This window comes from Rutidosis leptorrhynchoides, chromosome 4, assembly GCF_046630445.1.
Source record: "Rutidosis leptorrhynchoides isolate AG116_Rl617_1_P2 chromosome 4, CSIRO_AGI_Rlap_v1, whole genome shotgun sequence".
Classification (NCBI taxonomy): Eukaryota; Viridiplantae; Streptophyta; class Magnoliopsida; order Asterales; family Asteraceae; genus Rutidosis; species Rutidosis leptorrhynchoides.
The window spans coordinates 162,533,670-162,557,139 of record NC_092336.1 but is presented as its reverse complement, the minus strand read 5'-3'; the positions used below and the strand labels follow the sequence as shown (position 1 = coordinate 162,557,139).

General features: G+C 31.1%; 2 protein-coding genes and 1 long non-coding RNA gene across 7 annotated transcripts; 2 read left to right on the top strand and 1 right to left on the bottom strand.

The window, feature by feature from the left end:
- The first annotated feature begins 2,573 nt into the window (after positions 1 to 2,573).
- On the top strand, positions 2,574 to 3,242 carry LOC139844362 (18.1 kDa class I heat shock protein-like). Its single transcript, XM_071834584.1, has one exon. The coding sequence runs from the start codon at positions 2,574 to 2,576 to the stop codon at positions 3,156 to 3,158; it is 585 nt and encodes a 194-aa protein (XP_071690685.1). The 3' UTR covers positions 3,159 to 3,242.
- Positions 3,243 to 5,353: 2,111 nt separating this feature from the next.
- Positions 5,354 to 19,528, bottom strand: LOC139840338 (uncharacterized). 5 transcript variants are annotated; one of them, XR_011757357.1, is made up of 10 exons: positions 19,325 to 19,525; positions 19,019 to 19,250; positions 18,857 to 18,943; positions 18,698 to 18,798; positions 18,478 to 18,614; positions 6,446 to 6,548; positions 6,314 to 6,361; positions 6,094 to 6,218; positions 5,548 to 5,870; positions 5,354 to 5,473 (listed from the first exon to the last, which is right to left on the bottom strand). It is a non-coding gene; the product is annotated as an uncharacterized lncRNA (long non-coding RNA). The 5 variants fall into 5 exon arrangements; XR_011757356.1 differs by having other exon boundaries at positions 18,725 to 18,798; XR_011757358.1 differs by having other exon boundaries at positions 18,478 to 18,591; positions 18,725 to 18,798.
- A 2,345-nt stretch (positions 19,529 to 21,873) lies between these two features.
- On the top strand, positions 21,874 to 22,542 carry LOC139844262 (16.9 kDa class I heat shock protein 1-like). The gene has a single exon (XM_071834479.1). The coding sequence runs from the start codon at positions 21,874 to 21,876 to the stop codon at positions 22,456 to 22,458; it is 585 nt and encodes a 194-aa protein (XP_071690580.1). The 3' UTR covers positions 22,459 to 22,542.
- The last annotated feature ends 928 nt before the right edge of the window (positions 22,543 to 23,470 follow it).

The following is a 23,470-nucleotide window of genomic DNA, read 5'->3' as shown; positions in this document are numbered from 1 at the left end:
ATATATTCATGGATGAAACTTTTCACCTATATCCATATCCATTTAGGTTCATCCATATTCATATATGTATCCATATCAATATAAGTTCATCCATATCCATCACAAATCGTGTGGATCAGCTGAATATCCAATGGATCGGGTGACCATTGTCATCCCTATAGTGCCAACCCAGGTTCGATTCTCACTTAAAGCAGGAAGTTTATAACCTTTGATGGTACTGCCAGCATCAATGCGATTTGAAAAGGTTTCTAGTGAGTTTTTCCAATAGAGTATTGCTAATATCGTTGTAAATTAGGTTTCGTCATAACACATGTGTAATATTCGATTTCGATATCCTCCTTAAATATATATATACTAGTGAAATGACTGGTGGAACCACGGGTTTATTTAAACAGAACAATTTAATTATATGTTTTAGGTATTAAGTGAATGTAAATACTAAAGTCGTTTAGTTTAATGAACCGAGGAACCAAGGATTCCGACTAAAAAACTTGTCGTTGTTTTTACAAACATATTGATATACTTAATTTGGTCAGAATAAATTAACTACATTTATTTACCCACCACCCTCTTCCAATTTTCATCACAATTATTATTTTCATTGTTATAAAAACCTACATGACAACCTTTTATTGAGACATGTATTTCGCATACATATATAACGTAATTAATCCCGTATAGTTTGCTTTAAAATGAGTATTTATGTTTTCAATGATAATTATTAGTAATAACAAATGCCTCCTGAAATTGTTTTAGAAATTAAAATAAAATTATTATATAAAGGTTTTACAATATGTTTCAAAGTTTGTACATGTGTTCAATGGGCGTTTTGTAAAAGATTGTACAATTTGTTTTAAAGTTTGTACATATGGTCATGGTAATGTTCTATTAAAAGTTGTACATAATGCTTCAAATATTGTATATATGGTTATTAGAATGTTTTACCATAAGGTTGTACATAATGCTTCAAATATTGTACATATGATCATGAGGTGTTTTATTATAATGTTGTATATAATGATTCATATGTTATACAATTAACATGTTAATAATTTTTTATTAAATACAATTAACTATTTTAATGACATCATCATACGGGGTTTAGATTTTTTTTTATTTATTTTTAAATTTTTTTAAAATTGAATAATTCTTATTTATTAAATCATTATTTTAAATATTTATATAATATAATATAACTAGTTTTCGAACCCTCGCTTCGCGTCGGGAGTTCGGTTTTCAATGTATTTTATTGCGTTTAGTTGGTAAAATTATTTCGTGGCTAACGATGATGTCGTTGAAGCGCAACTCGAGTCGAACTAAAAGGTATAACCCGTGAAAGATTTAAATGTTATTTTAAATTAACAATATATGTGCATCTCCGCGTTTCGCTATGGAATTGTCGACTTTTAAAAATTTAACGCAAAATCAAAGTGTACGAAAAATACCCCAAATATTTAGCGTTTTTTAAAAAGAATCTGTTTTGCGTATGGTTAGTGAGGTTGTGTTCGTAAAATTATTTCGGGAAAAATTTAACTCGTTGCGAGCGAGAAGATATAACTTGTTGAATATTTGGGTGGAGTTTATTTAAGTTTTTTTTTATGAAAATGTTGATTTGGTACTTTACCCCCCCCTAGCCGATTTTAATGTTTGAACAAAGTGTGGGGAGTTTTTTTGGCAAAGTGGAAGTTAATAAAAAAAAGGCGAAATTGTCTAATAGTTAATACTAGTGAAATGACCCGTGAAAACACGGGTTTGTTTAAACGAAACAGTTTAATGTTATGTTTTAGATATTAAGTGAATGTAAATGTTAATGTCATTTAGTTTATTGCCCTGTGGAACCACGGATTCCGACTAAGAAACTTGTTGATTTTACAAATATAAAGTTTGCTCAAAGTTGAATATTTATATTTATACTTTTAATAATAATAATAATAAATGCCTTTTAAATTAAAAAAAAATTACATATATTTCATTTTATGAAAGATTTTGTATTATTTTTTTAATTAAATTAATATATAATTATGACATTATCATTATAAAAAATAAAGGGTAATTTAACTTAATGATTATGTCATTTTAAAGGTTTATTAGAGTATACAGATATATGCTAATATAATATAGATATACATATAGATATATTTAAATTGAGGGATGATTCTCACACACACTTTTTTGATCTTCACACACTAATTGAGTATTATTAGAAGAGTAAAAGGTTAAAATAGATGTGTGAAAATCAAAAAAATATGTGTGAGAATCATCTCCCATCTGAATTTTACACGAGAATATGACATGTTTCTATGACATGGCACAATATGAGTGGCTATTCATTCATAATTTGACGTCAACTTTTTCTCTCCCGAAACTTCTTCACCACCTTCACCTTTTTTCCTCTCGAATCTTATACATTCTTCTATCTCATATTAGATCACTCTAGAAACCCCTTCAAAAACACCTACTATATAAACCCATTACAACCCCATCCATTAGACCCACAACAAAATCACAACATTTGAGGAACAATATTACATATACAACATTCATCTTTTTTACCAATCTTAAAACTAGCAAAAATGTCAAAATCACATATGATCACAACCCTTTTCATCCTAACTACAATTACAACCTTGATAGTTGTGAATTTACCAACCAAAACTGAAGCTTTAATACCATATAACAGACCCTTGTGGGACACCATAGTCCCATTCGAGGATCCATTCAGGATCCTCGAACACAATCCACTTGATCATTTAACGAAAAACATGGACACAATAAACCTAGCACGTGCAGATTGGAAGGAAACATCCACACATCACGTGATCACCCTAGATGTACCCGGGATAAAAAGAGAGGAAATCAAGATTGAAGTGGAAGATAATAGGGTGTTGAAAGTAAGTGGAGAAAGGAAGGAGGTGGCAGAAGGTGAAGGTGACAAATGGCATAGAGCTGAGAGGACAAGTGGCAAGTTTTGGAGGCAGTTTAGGTTACCAGGAAGTGCTGACATGGACAAAATAAGTGCTCATCTTGAAGATGGTGTGTTGAAGGTAATGGTGCCTAAAGTGGCTCAAGAAAAGAGGCAACCAAAGGTTATTGATATCATGGGGAAAGATGGTGTTGGTGAAGATGTTAAAACAACTAAATCTAGTGCTGCTGCTTGAACTACGTATGCGTACATTTTAATCTTGCATATCTATGTCACTATGTGTAATTAGTAAAGCATTTTTGTTGAATGATAAAAGTTTGTGGATGATGTTTGATTGAAATAAATTTTGTTATTTCTTTTGGTGATTAAAAAAATGTGTGTTTTTCCTATATTAAATTATATCTTATTTCCCCTGTATTTCTGCGATCTAGGATACTATATATCGGAGTGTTTGGTGCAAGGTTGCAAAATTCACTATTCGGGAATTAATCGGTTGGGACTTTGAAAAAATTAATGGGCAATTCGGGGATTAATCGGAGATCAATCGGATTGTATACTTTAAAATATTAATATTTAAAAATTATATGTGTAAATATTAGGAAAAATTCATAAATATAAAAATAAATTTTAACATAATTGTCTAAAATTGTTTATTTTGTTTTAAAACTATAAAGTTCTAGATTATATAATCGATTTTGGTTATCAAATTCGATTTTAACCCATCAATTGACGTTGACCATTTAATTAAACGGATTTTTGAAAAATGGAACGGATTGCTCTTAAAAATGATTAATTGGAGATTAATCGGCGAGTAATCGGGTTTTTTACAACACTGGTGTGTTATCTCTAGAAATTTTAGGATCTGAAAAAACCCAAATGACATTAATTTTTATATATTTTTAAGAGTTTCCTAAAAAAATAATCCTAACAATATATTTTGGAATTATTTCTTTTTGAGATATGTAGGAACAATGTAGATTTATAGTAAAAATTAGTTGTGGAGCTCTCGCTTTGCGTGGGCTCTATTTTGAATGCGAGTTAAAAAAAGTCTTGATCTATTTTGTAAAAAGGAATTTTTTTCCGACATCTAACATTGAAGGGTTGTTTAAAAGTTGCTTCTTTTAGCGTTCTTTTTTTTAAAAGTTTTTTAAAGTTAGTTGATTTATTTTGTAAAAAAGAATGTTTTTCAACATCTTTTGGTAGCATTGAAGGGTTGTCCCTTTAATGAAAGTTGCCTCTTTTATCGTTGAGGGGAAAAAAAAGTAGTTGAAATTTTTGTAGGAAAAAAAATTTTCGACATCTTTTGATAACATGGAAGGTTTGGTTCTTTTACGAAAGTTGCTTTTTTATCGTTGGAGACCAAAAAAAGTGAAATGACAGAAATACTCCATGTTACTATTGATGAATAGTGAAATAGTATTTTGTCTTTTAGATAGTATATATATATAAATGTTGGAAACTAGTTATTGAACCCGACGCGAAGCGGGGGTTCGATTTTTAATGTATTTTATTGCGTTTAGTAAAATTATTTTGTGGCTAACGATGATGTCGTTGAAGCGCAATTCGAGTCAAACTAAAAGGTATAACCTGTGAGAGATTTAAATGTTATTTTAAATTAACAATATATGTGCATCTCCGCGTTTCGCTATGGAATTGTCGACTTTTAAAAATTTAACGCAAAATCAATGTGTATGAAAAGTACCCCAAATATTTAGCGTTTTTTAAAAAGCGTCCGTTTTGCGTATAGCTAGTGACATTGTGTTCCTAAAATTATTTCGAGTTTAACGATGGTGTCGGAAAAATTTAACTCGTCGTGAGCGAGAAGATATGATCCGTTGAATATTTGGGTGGAGTTTATTTAAGATTTTTTATGAAAAAGGTTATTTGACACTTTACCCCCTGTTTGGGGGTCGATTTGAGTTTTTCAAAAAAAATGTGGGGGCTTTGTTGGTAAAATGAAATTTAGTGAAAATAAAAATAAAAAAAGGTGAAAAGTCGAAAATGCCCCTGATACTATTCATAACTTTTGTCTACTAGTTAATATGTAAATAATCATGAGATAATACACTTTTAATAATCTTTTGACCTCTTATAAAAATGTAGATTAATAGTAAAAATGTTGGAAATAATCATATGAGATAATACACTTTTAATAATCTTTTGACCACTTTATAATATATATTTAGTAAATGTTTTAGGAGATCATTTGTTCCCTCTAGTTTCTTGCTAGGAGGAGGCTGCTTAAAATTAATGTTTTAGGAGATCTTTGTTCCCTCTAGTTTCTTGGAGGTTGTTTATAACATTGTCGTTAAAAAAATGTATTGTTTTAGGACATCATGTTTTCATTGGAATTATTTTAAAAGAAATCTAATTTCTAATTTCTTTATCGTTATTAAAATAAATACAACTAGTTTTCCGGTTCGCTTGTAAATTTGTTGTTAACGTTTTTACACTTGCATTGTTCAAAGAGAAAGTTGTCATAGTTTAAAAGGAAAGCATATGGTTTCCTTGTTCTGTAGTCCTTTTTCTTGGAAATCTACTCTGGTTGTTCTGCAAATGTAAAAGTTTGTTAGTTTTATATTTTATGGTGGTCTTGTTTTTTAGTAAATTTTTTTGACACTTACCTGAGTCGTTCCTTTTGCTATTGGTGGATCTTGTGAGGTGTGTAGACTTCGGTGTTGCGGTATTTTGCGAGCAATGTGTGGTTAACAGAGTGGTGGATAGTGTAGTATGGAACTGTGAACTCGTCGGGTTCGGGAGGAGTCTTTGTGAGATCAATGAATGTGATGATATGCACCACGTGACTTGCTCATTATTTGATAATCTGTTGCTTTTGAAGAAGTTCAAACTGGATGGCGAAAGTTACTACAAAATGGAAGAAACTGAAGATTATCGATAAAGATCATGAAGTAGCATGCATTTTTCACTCGAATCTCACATTCCTACCCTACAACATGAACATAAAGACACATTAAACAACTTCGTAAGTAATTAATATCTTTATTTTGGACATAAAACTGTAGCAGAAGCTAAAATGTGCATTTAGTAGTCAAACACAAAATATGACGGAACCAACAGAAACTCAAAAAGTCGCTACATCTAAAACATGTTTCTTTGTAGAAAGTTATGACTACATGCTATAATTTTTACATTGGAAACATAATAGTCACCTCTTTTGGTCGATAGGCATGCTATTATTTGTGTACGTAGCCAACATGGTGACAACATGTGCCTTCATTCATGGTTCTTCTAATCATGTCAAACCACCACTTCTCCGCATGACTTCCCTCGGGACCTATATGCATTTTTATTTAAACATATATGCATTTTTATTTAAAAAAGAACTTCAAAAATCAATTGTTTGTAAGTGTAAAAGTTTGTGTTCATTACTTTGCGAGTTTGCCATACACCAAAATTGAGCTTTGATGGGCAATAATTCTGAATAATGTCGAGAAAACGTATTAGCTAACAACTTAAAGCGAGAACTTGTAGAAAAAATAAAAAGAGAGGAATTCCCCTTACTATTGATACCACGTCCACGACCGATATAACGTCTTTTGCTCTAACCTGGTAAACCTGTGTCGAGCAATCACGATTGAAAACCATGTCTACACTCACTTAAGCACTGTAATTGAAATGGATAAAAAAAATGACCATTTATCAAAATGTTTTTAACAAAATGTCACCCAAAAAGATTATAACGACCCTCATTTTTCCATCTATATAATGCCCGAACAAAAGATTTAAGTATAATGAATAAACTCTAAGTACTAATAAAAGGTCGTTATATACATACGAAATTAACGAACGTTAAACGAATAATAAATTTTATTCAACAACGTACGCGTAATAATTTTTATAAAAAAAATTTATGTCATAACATGATTACATATAAAATACTTATATTAATTTTGTATTTAGTTAATATATTATACAATTAATAAATACAAGTATATATAAATGTAGTAACATATATAAAACTAATAAAATTATAAAGTAATAATTTAATTAAATAAAAACCACATTTAGTAATTATAATTTTATAAATACCGAATATATATTTATATTTATCAAAATTCGTATTTAATAATTAAATAAAAATAGAAATTTAGTTAGTTAACATTTTTAGAACTATGAAATATATATATATATATATTTTTAAAGTAGTATTTTTTATATATAAACTAGATCTAGATCCACTTTTATTTATTTTATTCCTACTTTTAACTTTTCTTTTATTTATTTATATTTTGAAATGGTGGCATGACTGGCCATAAAGACTTTTAATTTTTTTTACAAGACACTAGTTATTTTTTTATATAAACTTTTGTATTTTTTTATTTTCTCTTTACCAAAAATTGTAACTATAAATACCATAGCCTAGTTCACAAATTTTGTACACCAAAAACTTGAAGAATTCTCTCTCAAACCTCTGCAAAAATTATTTTTGTAAGTTCTCTATATTATTTTTATAGTTTTTATTTAGTTTTTATCATATTTTTGTGCTAGTTTTATGTTAAATACCAAATAAATGCGAAATTAATTATAATAAATAATGTAAATACATGATAATTAGTATTAAGTATCCTAATGACTATAAATATTATTTTTATGAATTATACATTCGAATTTATATTTATTAAAAATCAAAAACTAATTTTTTTTATATTCGGTATATATAGATAATAAAGAAATAAATAGTAAACAATTTTATATATTATGTTTTATAATTTTCGCTTGTTCCTTAGGTCATAAAAGTAATTATAAAAATTTATGTTTGATTTATTTGTCATTTTAAATAATTAATTTGTATTTTCTTCTACTTTTGCTACAGTACCGAAAAATCTGTTTTAAAAATAAAAATAGAATTTAATGATATAACATGTTTATGACTACAATAATCAATGGAAATTACTTAGGAACTAATAAGAAAGTTATAAAAATTATTTTTAGAATTAATAATTATATATTTCTATTTAATTCCGAATTTAAACTAAAAATAATACAAAAGTTGAATTAAATAGTTAAACTATTAATATAAATGTACAAATAATTTTTCTAAGCTTAATACACTATATTAGGCATACGAAAATTTTAGATGAATTAATTGAGTTGATATAATAATTATTACTTTATAAACTTTGATTTATCTTGAACCGAAAAAGAAATTAGAAATAAATACTTTTACACCATAACAAAAATTTATAAATTTTTCCTAAGTTTATTTTGGTCAGTAGAACCTAAGAAAAATATAAAATGTGTTGTTAAACTTGTTTATCTATTTATTTGTATTTTAGCTATAAAAAAAATTAATATTTAATACATAAAACTTAATATTTATGTATAAAAAATTTTTATAATGTTTTATACATGTCACTTACTGTTATGAAATCAATAAAACACTTGTTAGCATTTTTAGATAATTATTGGTACTTATATTGACATAAAACTTAAAATTAAACTATACATATTTTAACATATAAGATATATATATATATATATATATATATATATATATATATATATATATATATATAAACTTGATATTAATACATACCCATTCATAAAACACAATTTCTATGTATAACACTTGTTTACCTACTTAAATATATCCTACTTATTATTAGGATTTAAAAACCAAACAATCTTAATAACGATAATACAATCGAACTTAAGTAAATACTTATTGTATAAAGTATTTAAAGTGTTTTATTCCTATACGCACCTAAAAATGTATTGGAACGGTATATTAGATGGGTATAGATCTTGATCTTTCTCGAGTGGATGGACGCTCGAAAGTCTAGGCGGAGAGTTTGGATTACCGAGTTAAAGGATCCTGTGGCTCAGAAACCTATGACCTGAAAAGGCCATTTTAAATTGAAAGTGTTAGATTGGAAGCTTGTCTAGTATGAAAAGCCTTTTCAAAATGATAAACCTTCTTTAAACTTACTATAAAAGAAAATACTTACACTTATCATAATACGGGCAAAACATCTAAACAATTCTCAACTTATTCTTAGGTTGACTTCTCTGTGCTCCGATCATCCATACTTTCTCTTTAAGGAATAGTTTCACTCACCGAATTACTAAGGTGACTTTCATAGTCCCACTCTTATTGCTATAGCACTTTTTATACTTACTGGGGTGAGACACATGCTGCTTTTATACTTTAAACAACTTAGACACAAGTACGAACCTAAACTGTACTATGACTAGCTTATGCTACTAAGACCCCACAGTGATATTTTTTAATTGCTTTCAGGATAAGGCATTCTTAATTATTGGGGGTAGGCCTATCGGGAGTAACGTCCCCGATACATTTGACCGCGATGTCTTTGTATTACTTAATAATGATTTAAACATGGTGATAAGTTACTGTCAACTTATCATCGGGGCAACAAAACAAACGTTTAGTCTAAAATATCACGAATCAGTACTACTTTTGGATCTGCGTGATCTACTTTTATAACAAATCTTGTGGTCTAAGAACAAACGGTCAATCATATTTGTTAAACCTATGAATTTTACTCAACCTTTTTGGTTGACACTTTTAGCATGTTTGTCTCAGGTACTGAATGATCAGGACCTCTATATCTACTGCTTATGTGATGACTTACTTGGCTAGGATCAAGACTTATCGCATATTTACTTTTCTGCATTTGAACAATTTATAATTCTTGTAACGACATTATTAATCCTTCCGCTGCAAATTTGGTTTTATTCATATAGTATTTGTTCTCATTTTATAATATGTTGGTATGTATTATGATATTGAATCACATTTCGCCCAGGCCCTAACTGGGGGTGTGATAGATTGGTATCAGAGCATAACCAGGCTGTTATAGAGAACCAGGATTGCATTTTATGTGTGCCTTACTTGTTAGCTAGGGTACCTTAGCGATCTAGGAAACTATAACCTTTCCTGCCTTAGACTTTAAATCACTTAGGATTACCTTAGAATGTTAAAGCAAAGAGTTCAACCCTACCTCTCATTCTTTACAATCCTAGCTTAAAAATCTAATCAAAATCTCTATCTTAATGTTAGGATGTCAAGCTATCATCAAATAAACAAAATGACTCTCTTCAAACCAGCTGAGAAAGATACTGAAGGATCTTCTACCGAAAAATCAGTTCGAAGCCCACTTTATAGTCCTCCTTCACCACCAATGAACTATAGCCCGAACACTCGTTACAACTCGCGTGGGTCTCCCGAATATTATCCAACCCCGAGAAATGAAAGCAAAGGAAAACATCATGCCAATACTGCTGACTCTCATCAACCGATGAATACTCCCAAACGGAATGCTCTTCAAGACCTCCCTAACTACAATAGTGACTTCTCAGGTTATGAGCTTGAAGAAGAGCCTATTAAAGAATCATCTGAAAACTCATCTCGAAAGAGAAAACAACCCGAACCCGCCGCCACTAGAGAAGCCGATCCATTATTTTGTAATAACATGGAACACGTAAGGGTGAAGTCTGATATCCTCAACCTTCAGCGAAGTTGTGATAAGAATAAAGAGTATAGTAGGCGCCAAGTTACTCGGATAGAAATGCGTCTAAACAACCTAGAAAAAGAAAACACAATCTTGAAAGAAATCATCAAAGAGTCCTTCGACTCTCAAACTGAAAAACTAGAAAAACTTGTGAAAAATAACATGGACAAAGTAATGGAGACAGTAATGAAAGTGAAGACTGAGGAAGAACGGAATACCCGTTGGGGAAAGCAATCTCTTGCCTACCTCCAAGAACTAGTTGAGTCTAAGATGAAAATAGAGAAAAACCGAATCAATCATCAACTGGCTATCAAGGATTTCAACAACAACTTTGTCAACAGCCGCATCACTAACCTCTACGATAATTTTGAATACCTCCACGAGAAACAAAAGGAGAAAAATGAAAAGATAGAGAAATTTATGAAGGAAGCTGAGAACGAGAAAAAGAAGAACTAAAACCTACCTTTTGTTTTCCTATTTTCCATTTACCCATCTATGTAAAGGCTTATGCCTAAACTTTTTTCATTCCAAACTCGTGTAATAAAGGCTTATATAATGCTTCATTTCCAATAATGTTAAGTGTTTATTTAAGCATATTGTCTTATTCACCTATGTGTGTTGTGCAAACGTTATAAATCATGATTGTAAACTTATAACATCTTGATTCTTCAACTAATAATGTATTTATGTATTGAAGATCAATGGCTCACTTAACTCGTGGTAACAACAACAACAACAACAATCTTATACCAAATGTCACTCTTTCTACTGAGCAATTTCAATTGCTGCTAGCGGCCGCCCAAGGCAATAACAATAACAACAACAATCATAATGTTCCTTCTAAAACTTGCTCCTATAAAGATTTTAAGAAATGTAACCCACCCACTTTTAGTGGAAAAGAAGAAGCCTTAGAACTGGTCCGATGGTTTGAAAAGCTAGAATCAATCTTCCGTATCTGTAACTGCGGAGATAATGATCGAGTGAAGTTTTCCACAAGTTCACTCACTGGCAATGCTATGACATGGTGGACTGCTCATGCCAAATCTGTGGGAATAGATAATGCTAATACTACCCCATGGGATGAACTCAAAGGCATGATGATCACTAAGTTTTGCCCAAGAAGTCAAGTCCAAAAGCTCGAGGCTGAGTACTGGGAACTCAGAGTTAAAGGAACCGATATCGAAAGCTATACCAATCGTTTTTTGGAGCTTTCTACCTTATGTCCCGAAATGTTCCCAACTGAAGCCCGCAGGATAGAGCGGTATATCGAGGGTCTACCCGAGGATGTTCAAGGGAATGTGATTTCTGCCGAGAAGGTTACTGTGGATGCTGTGATCCACATGGCACAGAGTTTAATGATGGCTAAACGTAGGAGAGTTTCGGTTAATAAACAAGTCGAAGTTAAAAACGGTGACAATAAGAGGAAATTTGAACCATCTCAGGGTTCAGCTCAAAATGTTAATAAGAAACCGGCGAATGGTACGAGACCCGGTTATCAGGGTACTAGTCCGTTTTGTTCTAAATGTGAAAGGCATCATCCGGGAAAGTGCACTGCTATGTGTACAATATGTAAGAAGATAGGCCATGCTGCAAAGACTTGTAGAACCCTACCTCAGAATAGAGCCATTGTTCCGGCTAGAGCTCCTCCAACATGCTATACTTGTGGTGAAAAGGGGCATATTAGCCCGAATTGTCCAAAGAAGAAAGATACTCCAGCTACTGGAGCAAATGCTACTGCCAAAGGTCGTGCTTTTGTGATTACTGCTGCAGAAGCCAGTGATGAGGATGAGGTCATTACCGGTACGTACCTCGTCAATAATTGTTATGCCACTATTTTATTTGATACGGGAGCCGATAAGAGTTATGTGTCAAATGAGTTTTGCACCCTTTTTACTGAAAAGCCCCAAACCCTACAAACCAGACGATTAGTAGAAGTGGCTAATGGGAAGTTAATGAAAGTTGATAAAATATATAAAAACTGCAACCTAATTCTAGCCGATAAGGAATTCAAGATAGACCTTTTGCCGGTCGAGCTAGGTAGTTTCGATGTAGTGGTTGGAATGGATTGGTTAGGTCCATTGAGAGCAGCCATCATGTGTTTCGATAAGACCGTTCAAATTCCGTTAGGAAGTGGAGAAACTCTTATTATCCAAGGCAAACGGAGTTGTTCCAATCTTAATATCATCTCATGTCTTAAAGCCCGTAAGTACCTTGTGAAAGGTTACTCCGCCATACTAGCTCACGTTAAAATGATCGAATTCGAAGAAACGCGTATTGAAAATGTCCCGGTTGTTAAAGATTTTCCCGATGTGTTTTCCGAAGATCTCCCTGGTCTTCCACCGCCTCGTCAAGTTGAGTTTCAAATCGACTTATCTCCAGGTGCTGCACCCATTGCTAAAGCACCGTATCGTTTAGCACCTTCCGAAATGAAGGAACTTTCTAACCAACTCCAAGAACTTTTGGATCTAGGTTTTATTCGTCCAAGTTCGTCCCCGTGGGGAGCTCCTGTCTTATTTGTCAAAAAGAAGGATGGTACATTGAGAATGTGTATTGATTACCGAGAGCTCAACAAGCTTACCATAAAGAATCGTTACCCGTTACCTCGCATTGATGATCTATTCGACCAACTTCAAGGGTCAAGCGTTTATTCTAAGATTGATTTAAGATCCGGTTATCACCAGCTCAGAGTCAAGGAGTTCGACATTCCTAAGACTGCATTCCGCACCCGATACGGACATTACGAATTTTGTGTTATGCCTTTCGGTTTAACCAATGCTCCAGCCGTATTTATGGATCTTATGAACCGTGTTTGCAAGCCTTACCTTGATAAATTCGTTATTGTTTTCATCGACGACATCTTGATCTATTCTAAAAGCGAGAAAGAACATGAGCAACATTTACGATTGATTCTTGAACTCTTAAGAAAAGAAAAACTCTACGCAAAATTTTCTAAGTGTGAGTTTTGGCTTAGAACCATACAATTCCTTGGACATGTTGTAGATAGTAATGGAATACATGTCGATCCCGCTAAAATCACCGCTGTTCAGAATTGGGAAGTGCCAAAGACTACGAAGCATATTCGCCAATTTTTGGGACTTGCCGGTTACTACCGAAGATTTATTAAAGATTTTTCTCTTCTTGCAAAGCCTCTCACCAAGTTAACTCACAAAGGGAAGAAATTCGAGTGGTCCGAAGAACAAGAGTCTGCATTTAAGATTCTGAAAGAGAAGTTGACCACTGCTCCGATCTTATCTTTACCTGAAGGTTCCGACGATTTTGTTGTCTACTGCGATGCCTCGAAACAAGGGTTCAGTTGTGTTCTAATGCAACGCAAGAAGGTTATCGCTTATGCCTCCCGACAATTAAAGAAACATGAAGTTAATTACACCACACACGATTTGGAGTTAGGTGCTGTGGTATTCGCTCTGAAGATGTGGCGACATTATCTATATGGTACTAAGTTTACGATATTCACCGACCATAAGAGTCTTCAGCATGTCTTTAATCAGAAACAGCTAAACATGAGACAGAGACGATGGCTCGAATTGTTAAATGATTATGATTGTGAACTAAAGTATCATCCGGGAAAGGCAAATGTAGTTGCCGATGCTCTAAGTCGAAAGGACGAAGTTAGGCGTGTTCGTGCCTTGAATCTTAAGATCAAATCGAATCTCATCTCTCGAATCTGCGAAGTTCAAGTTGAAGCTATCAAACCTACACTTATCGAAGGAGAAGGACCTATAAATTTCGAAAACCAACTGCAAGTTAAGTCCAATGGTACAAGATACTTTGGTAATCGAATTTGGGTTCCTCGTTATGGTAATGTCCGTGAACTAGTCTTGGATGAAGCACATAAGACTAGGTATTCTATTCATCCCGGTTCTAGTAAAATGTATCAGGATGTGAAAGAGTTCTACTGGTGGCCCAACATGAAAGGCGACATTGCTACTTATGTGAGTAAGTGTCTTACTTGTTCAAAAGTCAAAGCCGAGCACCAAAAGCCTTCCGGTCTTCTAACTCAACCCGATATTCCACAGTGGAAGTGGGATGGTATAGCTATGGACTTTATCACAAAATTGCCTAAGACTGCAAATGGCAATGATACGATTTGGGTCATAGTTGATCGTCTCACTAAGTCTGCACATTTCATACCAATCAAAGAGACTGACAGAATGGAAAAGTTAGCTCGACTCTATGTTAAAGAGATTGTTACTCGTCATGGTGTCCCTACTTCTATTATCTCAGATCGCGATAGTCGATTTACTTCCAATTTCTGGAAATCCTTGCAAGCGTCTCTTAGAACTCGACTCGACATGAGTACAACTTATCATCCGCAAACGGACGGTCAAAGTGAACGAACTATCCAAACTTTGGAGGATATGCTACGAGCATGTGTTATCGATTTCGGTAAAGGGTGAGATAAACACCTACCTTTAGTCGAGTTTTCTTACAACAACAGCTATCACTCTAGTATTAAAGCTGCACCATTCGGAGCTTTATACGGTCGCAAATGTAGATCTCCGTTGTGTTGGGATGAACTCGAGGACAGACAATTAACTGGTCCTGAACTTATTCATGAAACTTCCGAAAAGATCGTGCAAATCAAGAAGCGTTTAGAAACCGCTCGTAGTCGACAAAAGAGTTATGCCGACCCTCACCGAAAACCGTTAGAATTCCAAGTTGGAGATAACATTATGTTAAAAGTATCTCCTTGGAAAGGTGTTATCCGCTTCGGTAAACGAAGTAAACTCAGTCCGCGTTATGTTGGACCTTTCAAAGTTATTCAAAGAATCGGTCCCGTTGCGTATCGATTAGAACTTCCAGCTGAACTAAGTCAAGTACATGATGTGTTTCATGTCTCAAATCTGAAAAAGTGTCTCGCCGAAGATACTCTTGTTATTCCTTTGGATGATATCCGCACTGATGAGCAAATGCACTTTGTCGAAGAACCTATAGAGATTATGAAAGAAGAGGTCAAAGAGACTCGTAAGAGCAACATACCTATTGTTAAAGTCCGTTGGAATTCGCGTAGAGGCCCCGAATATACCTGGGAACGCAAAGACCAAATGATACGAAAATACCCCCATCTCTTCCCAACTGTTGATGAAGCAGACGGGAACTCCACTTAAAACTTCGGGACGAAGTTTTCATTAACGGGGAGGTACTATAACGACCCTCATTTTTCCATCTATATAATGCCCGAACAAAAGATTTAAGTATAATGAATAAACTCTAAGTACTAATAAAAGGTCGTTATATACATACGAAATTAACGAACGTTAAACGAATAATAAATTTTATTCAACAACGTACGCGTAAGAATTTTTATAAAAAAAAAATTTATGTCATAACATGATTACATATAAAATACTTATATTAATTTTGTATTTAGTTAATATATTATACAATTAATAAATACAAGTATATATAAATGTAGTAACATATATAAAACTAATAAAATTATAAAGTAATAATTTAATTAAATAAAAACCACATTTAGTAATTATAATTTTATAAATACCGAATATATATTTATATTTATCAAAATTCGTATTTAATAATTAAATAAAAATAGAAATTTAGTTAGTTAACATTTTTAGAACTATGAAATATATATATATATATATATATATATATATATATATATATATATATATATATATATATATATATATATATATATATATATATATATATATATATTTTTAAAAGTAGTATTTTTTATATATAAACTAGATCTAGATCCACTTTTATTTATTTTATTCCTACTTTTAACTTTACTTTTATTTATTTATATTTTGAAATGGTGGCATGACTGGCCATAAATACTTTTAATTTTTTTTACAAGACACTAGTTATTTTTTTATATAAAATTTTGTATTTTTGTATTTTCTCTTTACCAAAAATTATAACTATAAATACCATAGCCTAGTTCACAAATTTTGTACACCAAAAACTTGAAGAATTCTCTCTCAAACCTCTGCAAAAATTATTTTTGTAAGTTCTCTATATTATTTTTATAGTTTTATTTAGTTTTTATCATATTTTTGTGCTAGTTTTATGTTAAATACCAAATAAATACGAAATTAATTATAATAAATAATATAAATACATGATAATTAGTATTAAGTATCCTAATGACTATAAAAATTATTTTTATGAATTATACATTCGAATTTATATTTATTAAAAATCAAAAACTGATTTTTTTATATTCGGTATATATAGATAATGATGAAATAAATAGTAAACAATTTTATATATTATGTTTTATAATTTTATCTTGTTCCTTAGGTCATAAAAGTAATTATAAAAATTTATGTTTGATTTATTTGTCATTTTAAATAATTAATTTGTATTTTCTTCTACTTTTGCTACAGTACCGGAAAATATGTTTTAAAAATAAAAATAGAATTTAATGATATAATATGTTTATGACTACAATAATCAATGAAAATTACTTAGGAACTAATAAGAAAGTTATAAAAATTATTTTTAGAATTAATAATTATATATTTCTATTTAATTCTGAATTTAAACTAAAAACAATACAAAAGTTGAATTAAATAGTTAAACTATTAATATAAATGTACAAATAATTTTTATAAGCTTAACACACTATATTAGGCATACGAAAATTTTAGATGAATTAATTGAGTTGATATAATAATTATTACTTTATAAACTTTGATTTATCTTGAATCGAAAAAGAAATTAGAAATAAATACTTTTACACCATAACAAAAATTTATAAATTTTTCCTAAGTTTATTTTGGTCAGTAGAACCTAAGAAAAATATAAAATGTGTTGTTAAACTTGTTTATCTATTTATTTGTATTTTAGCTATAAAAAAAAATTTAATATTTAATACATAAAACTTAATGTTTATGTATAGAAAATTTTTATAATGTTTTATACATGTCACTTACTGTTATGAAATCAATAAAACACTTGTTAGCATTTTTAGATAATTATTGGTACTTATATTGACATAAAACTTAAAATTAAACTATACATATTTTAACATATAAGATAAAACACTTGTTAGCATTTTTCAATAAAACACTAAATGAGCATTTTTAGATAATTACGGGCAAAACATCTAAACTATTCTCAACTTATTCTTAGGTTGACTTCTCTGTGCTCCGATCATCCATACTTTCTCTTTAAGGAATAGTTTCACTCACCGAATTACTAAGGTGACTTTCATAGTCCCACTCTTATTGCTATAGCACTTTTTATACTTACTGGGGTGAGACACATGCTGCTTTTATACTTTAAACAACTTAGACACAAGTACGAACCTAAACTGTACTATGACTAGCTTATGCTACTAAGACCCCACAGTGATATTTTTTAATTGCTTTCAGGATAAGGCATTGTTAATTATTGGGGGTAGGCCTATCGGGAGTAACGTCCCCGATACATTTGACCGCGATGTCTTTGTATTACTTAATAATGATTTAAACATGGTGATAAGTTACTGTCAACTTATCATCGGGGCAACAAAACAAACGTTTAGTCTAAAATATCACGAATCAGTACTACTTTTGGATCTGCGTGATCTACTTTTATAACAAATCTTGTGGTCTAAGAACAAACGGTCAATCATATTTGTTAAACCTATGAATTTCACTCAACCTTTTTGGTTGACACTTTTAGTATGTTTGTCTCAGGTACTGAATGATCAGGACCTCTATATCTACTGCTTATGTGATGACTTACTTGGCTAGGATCAAGACTTATCGCATATTTACTTTTCTGCATTTGAACAATTTATAATTCTTGTAACGACATTATTAATCCTTCTTCTGCAAATTTGGTTTTATTCATATAGTATTTGTTCTCATTTTATAATATGTTGGTATGTATTATGATATTGAATCACATTTCGTCCAGGCCCTAACTGGGGGTGTGATAAAGATAAAACATGATAAAACGCACTATAACAACTAATTTCGAATTCTTATTGTCTCTACTTTATATATTCCATTAAACCGCTAACTATTGACGATATATAACAAAATCATAAAGAACAACACTTAAAAAGTAAATTACCAAATGTATATGCAGATGGATGCATGGATCTTTTAGGCACACTATCGTTCCAATTTCAACTTATCACCAAAACATGCAATGGCTGCAATCAGTCATGATTAGCCTGCAACAGGGCTGCAATCAGGCAAGCAGCAGGGCTAAGATCAAAACACACATGGATGCAATCAGGCATGCAATAATGCTAAAATCTGGAACTTGTACAGGCTGTACTTGCGCCCACAGCAGAGGTGCGATCAGGCACTCGTACTGGATGTGATTGAATAGCAGCAATGATGTGATCTAAGATTGCAATCGAGTAGCGCCAAGACTATGCACAAATTCCTAAATGAAAATTGTGACTTTTTGAAAGAAAAAAAAATAAAGAAAAATTTAAACTAACCTCAATCAAGTGGCTAAACGCACCATAGATTCAACTGATGATAATAGCCTATATTGAATACCAAATTTGTATGTCCAAGAAATAGACCTACAACAACAATTATATTACAATAGTTAGATATGTGACTTGTTAACGCAAAACATTATTTTCAAGAATACTCACCATGACTATTGGAGCCCAAATAACAATAACACCACCGATATTGTGTGTCACTAAAAAACCCTCAAATAAATATACATTAATCAAACTTTAGATTAATATATACGATATTACCATTAGGAAAGAACTCGTGTCAGTACACCAGCTACTATCAGACATTTCCATGAGTAACTTTGTGGTCATGACCAATGGTAATATATGTAGTGATCACAGAAATATCCAAAACAATGTTCACCTAAAAACAATGGCAATAAATTCAGAAATAATAATATACGTAAAGTTAAATGATCGACAATTTGTATATCTTACTTTTGAAGAGATAAGACGTCTTCGTGCATGCCTTTTCCAACATAGAGTTTTGCCTGATAAAAAAAAATTAACTCAATAGAATAAGAATCATTTCACATTAATACAAAGGGTTCTATTTTAACCCATTAACTTACAAAGTGATTACATAAACAGAAAAAATAGATGGGTCCTGAGTGATTGACTGACAATGGAGTTCCTATTATATGCTAACTATATAAACCTATATACTGCACAGAGTTCCAATAGAGTATTGCTAATATCGTTGTAAATTAGGTTTCGTCATAACACATGTGTAATATTCGATTTCGATATCCTCCTTAAATATATATATACTAGTGAAATGACTGGTGGAACCACGGGTTTATTTAAACAGAACAATTTAATTATATGTTTTAGGTATTAAGTGAATGTAAATACTAAAGTCGTTTAGTTTAATGAACCGAGGAACCAAGGATTCCGACTAAAAAACTTGTCGTTGTTTTTACAAACATATTGATATACTTAATTTGGTCAGAATAAATTAACTACATTTATTTACCCACCACCCTCTTCCAATTTTCATCACAATTATTATTTTCATTGTTATAAAAACCTACATGACAACCTTTTATTGAGACATGTATTTCGCATACATATATAACGTAATTAATCCCGTATAGTTTGCTTTAAAATGAGTATTTATGTTTTCAATGATAATTATTAGTAATAACAAATGCCTCCTGAAATTGTTTTAGAAATTAAAATAAAATTATTATATAAAGGTTTTACAATATGTTTCAAAGTTTGTACATGTGTTCAATGGGCGTTTTGTAAAAGATTGTACAATTTGTTTTAAAGTTTGTACATATGGTCATGGTAATGTTCTATTAAAAGTTGTACATAATGCTTCAAATATTGTATATATGGTTATTAGAATGTTTTACCATAAGGTTGTACATAATGCTTCAAATATTGTACATATGATCATGAGGTGTTTTATTATAATGTTGTATATAATGATTCATATGTTATACAATTAACATGTTAATAATTTTTTATTAAATACAATTAACTATTTTAATGACATCATCATACGGGGTTTAGATTTTTTTTATTTATTTTTAAATTTTTTTAAAATTGAATAATTCTTATTTATTAAATCATTATTTTAAATATTTATATAATATAATATAACTAGTTTTCGAACCCTCGCTTCGCGTCGGGAGTTCGGTTTTCAATGTATTTTATTGCGTTTAGTTGGTAAAATTATTTCGTGGCTAACGATGATGTCGTTGAAGCGCAACTCGAGTCGAACTAAAAGGTATAACCCGTGAAAGATTTAAATGTTATTTTAAATTAACAATATATGTGCATCTCCGCGTTTCGCTATGGAATTGTCGACTTTTAAAAATTTAACGCAAAATCAAAGTGTACGAAAAATACCCCAAATATTTAGCGTTTTTTAAAAAGAATCTGTTTTGCGTATGGTTAGTGAGGTTGTGTTCGTAAAATTATTTCGGGAAAAATTTAACTCGTTGCGAGCGAGAAGATATAACTTGTTGAATATTTGGGTGGAGTTTATTTAAGTTTTTTTTTATGAAAATGTTGATTTGGTACTTTACCCCCCCTAGCCGATTTTAATGTTTGAACAAAGTGTGGGGAGTTTTTTTGGCAAAGTGGAAGTTAATAAAAAAAAGGCGAAATTGTCTAATAGTTAATACTAGTGAAATGACCCGTGAAAACACGGGTTTGTTTAAACGAAACAGTTTAATGTTATGTTTTAGATATTAAGTGAATGTAAATGTTAATGTCATTTAGTTTATTGCCCTGTGGAACCACGGATTCCGACTAAGAAACTTGTTGATTTTACAAATATAAAGTTTGCTCAAAGTTGAATATTTATATTTATATTTTTAATAATAATAATAATAAATGCCTTTTAAATTAAAAAAAAATTACATATATTTCATTTTATGAAAGATTTTGTATTATTTTTTTAATTAAATTAATATATAATTATGACATTATCATTATAAAAAATAAAAGGTAATTTAACTTAATGATTATGTCATTTTAAAGGTTTATTAGAGTATACAGATATATGCTAATATAATATAGATATACATATAGATATATTTAAATTGAGGGATGATTCTCACACACACTTTTTTGATCTTCACACACTAATTGAGTATTATTAGAAGAGTAAAAGGTTAAAATAGATGTGTGAGAATCAAAAAAGTATGTGTGAGAATCATCTCCCATCTGAATTTTACACGAGAATATGACATGTTTCTATGACATGGCACAATATGAGTGGCTATTCATTCATAATTTGACGTCAACTTTTTCTCTCCCGAAACTTCTTCACCACCTTCACCTTTTTTCCTCTCGAATCTTATACATTCTTCTATCTCATATTAGATCACTCTAGAAACCCCTTCAAAAACACCTACTATATAAACCCATTACAACCCCATCCATTAGACCCACAACAAAATCACAACATTTGAGGAACAATATTACATATACAACATTCATCTTTTTTACCAATCTTAAAACTAGCAAAAATGTCAAAACCACATATGATCACAACCCTTTTCATCCTAATTACAATTACAACCTTGATAGTTGTGAATTTACCAACCAAAACTGAAGCTTTAATACCATATAACAGACCCTTGTGGGACACCATAGTCCCATTCGAGGATCCATTCAGGATCCTCGAACACAATCCACTTGATCATTTAACGAAAAACATGGACACAATAAACCTAGCACGTGCAGATTGGAAGGAAACATCCACACATCACGTGATCACCCTAGATGTACCCGGGATAAAAAGAGAGGAAATCAAGATTGAAGTGGAAGATAATAGGGTGTTGAAAGTAAGTGGAGAAAGGAAGGAGGTGGCAGAAGGTGAAGGTGACAAATGGCATAGAGCTGAGAGGACAAGTGGCAAGTTTTGGAGGCAGTTTAGGTTACCAGGAAGTGCTGACATGGACAAAATAAGTGCTCATCTTGAAGATGGTGTGTTGAAGGTAATGGTGCCTAAAGTGGCTCAAGAAAAGAGGCAACCAAAGGTTATTGATATCATGGGGAAAGATGGTGTTGGTGAAGATGTTAAAACAACTAAATCTAGTGCTGCTGCTTGAACTACGTATGCGTACATTTTAATCTTGCATATCTATGTCACTATGTGTAATTAGTAAAGCATTTTTGTTGAATGATAAAAGTTTGTGGATGATGTTTGATTGAAATAAATTTTGTTATTTCTTTTGGTGATTAAAAAAATGTGTGTTTTTCCTATATTAAATTATATCTTATTTCCCCTGTATTTCTGCGATCTAGGATACTATATATCGGAGTGTTTGGTGCAAGGTTGCAAAATTCACTATTCGGGAATTAATCGGTTGGGACTTTGAAAAGATTAATGGGCAATTCGGGGATTAATCGGAGATCAATCGGATTGTATACTTTAAAATATTAATATTTAAAAATTATATGTGTAAATATTAGGAAAAATTCATAAATATAAAAATAAATTTTAACATAATTGTCTAAAATTGTTTATTTTGTTTTAAAACTATAAAGTTCTAGATTATATAATCGATTTTGGTTATCAAATTCGATTTTAACCCATCAATTGACGTTGACCATTTAATTAAACGGATTTTTGAAAAATGGAACGGATTGCTCTTAAAAATGATTAATTGGAGATTAATCGGCGAGTAATCGGGTTTTTTACAACACTGGTGTGTTATATCTAGAAATTTTAGGATCTGAAAAAACCCAAATGACATTAATTTTTATATATTTTTAAGAGTTTCCTAAAAAAATAATCCTAACATTTTTGAGATATGTAGGAACAATGTAGATTTATAGTAAAAATTAGTTGTGGAGCTCTCGCTTTGCGTGGGCTCTATTTTGAATGCGAGTTAAAAAAAGTCTTGATCTATTTTGTAAAAAAGAATTTTTTTCCGACATCTAACATTGAAGGGTTGTTTAAAAGTTGCTTCTTTTAGCGTTCTTTTTTTTTAAAAGTTTTTTAAAGTTAGTTGATTTATTTTGTAAAAAAGAATGTTTTTCAACATCTTTTGGTAGCATTGAAGGGTTGTCCCTTTAATGAAAGTTGCCTCTTTTATCGTTGAGGGGAAAAAAAAGTAG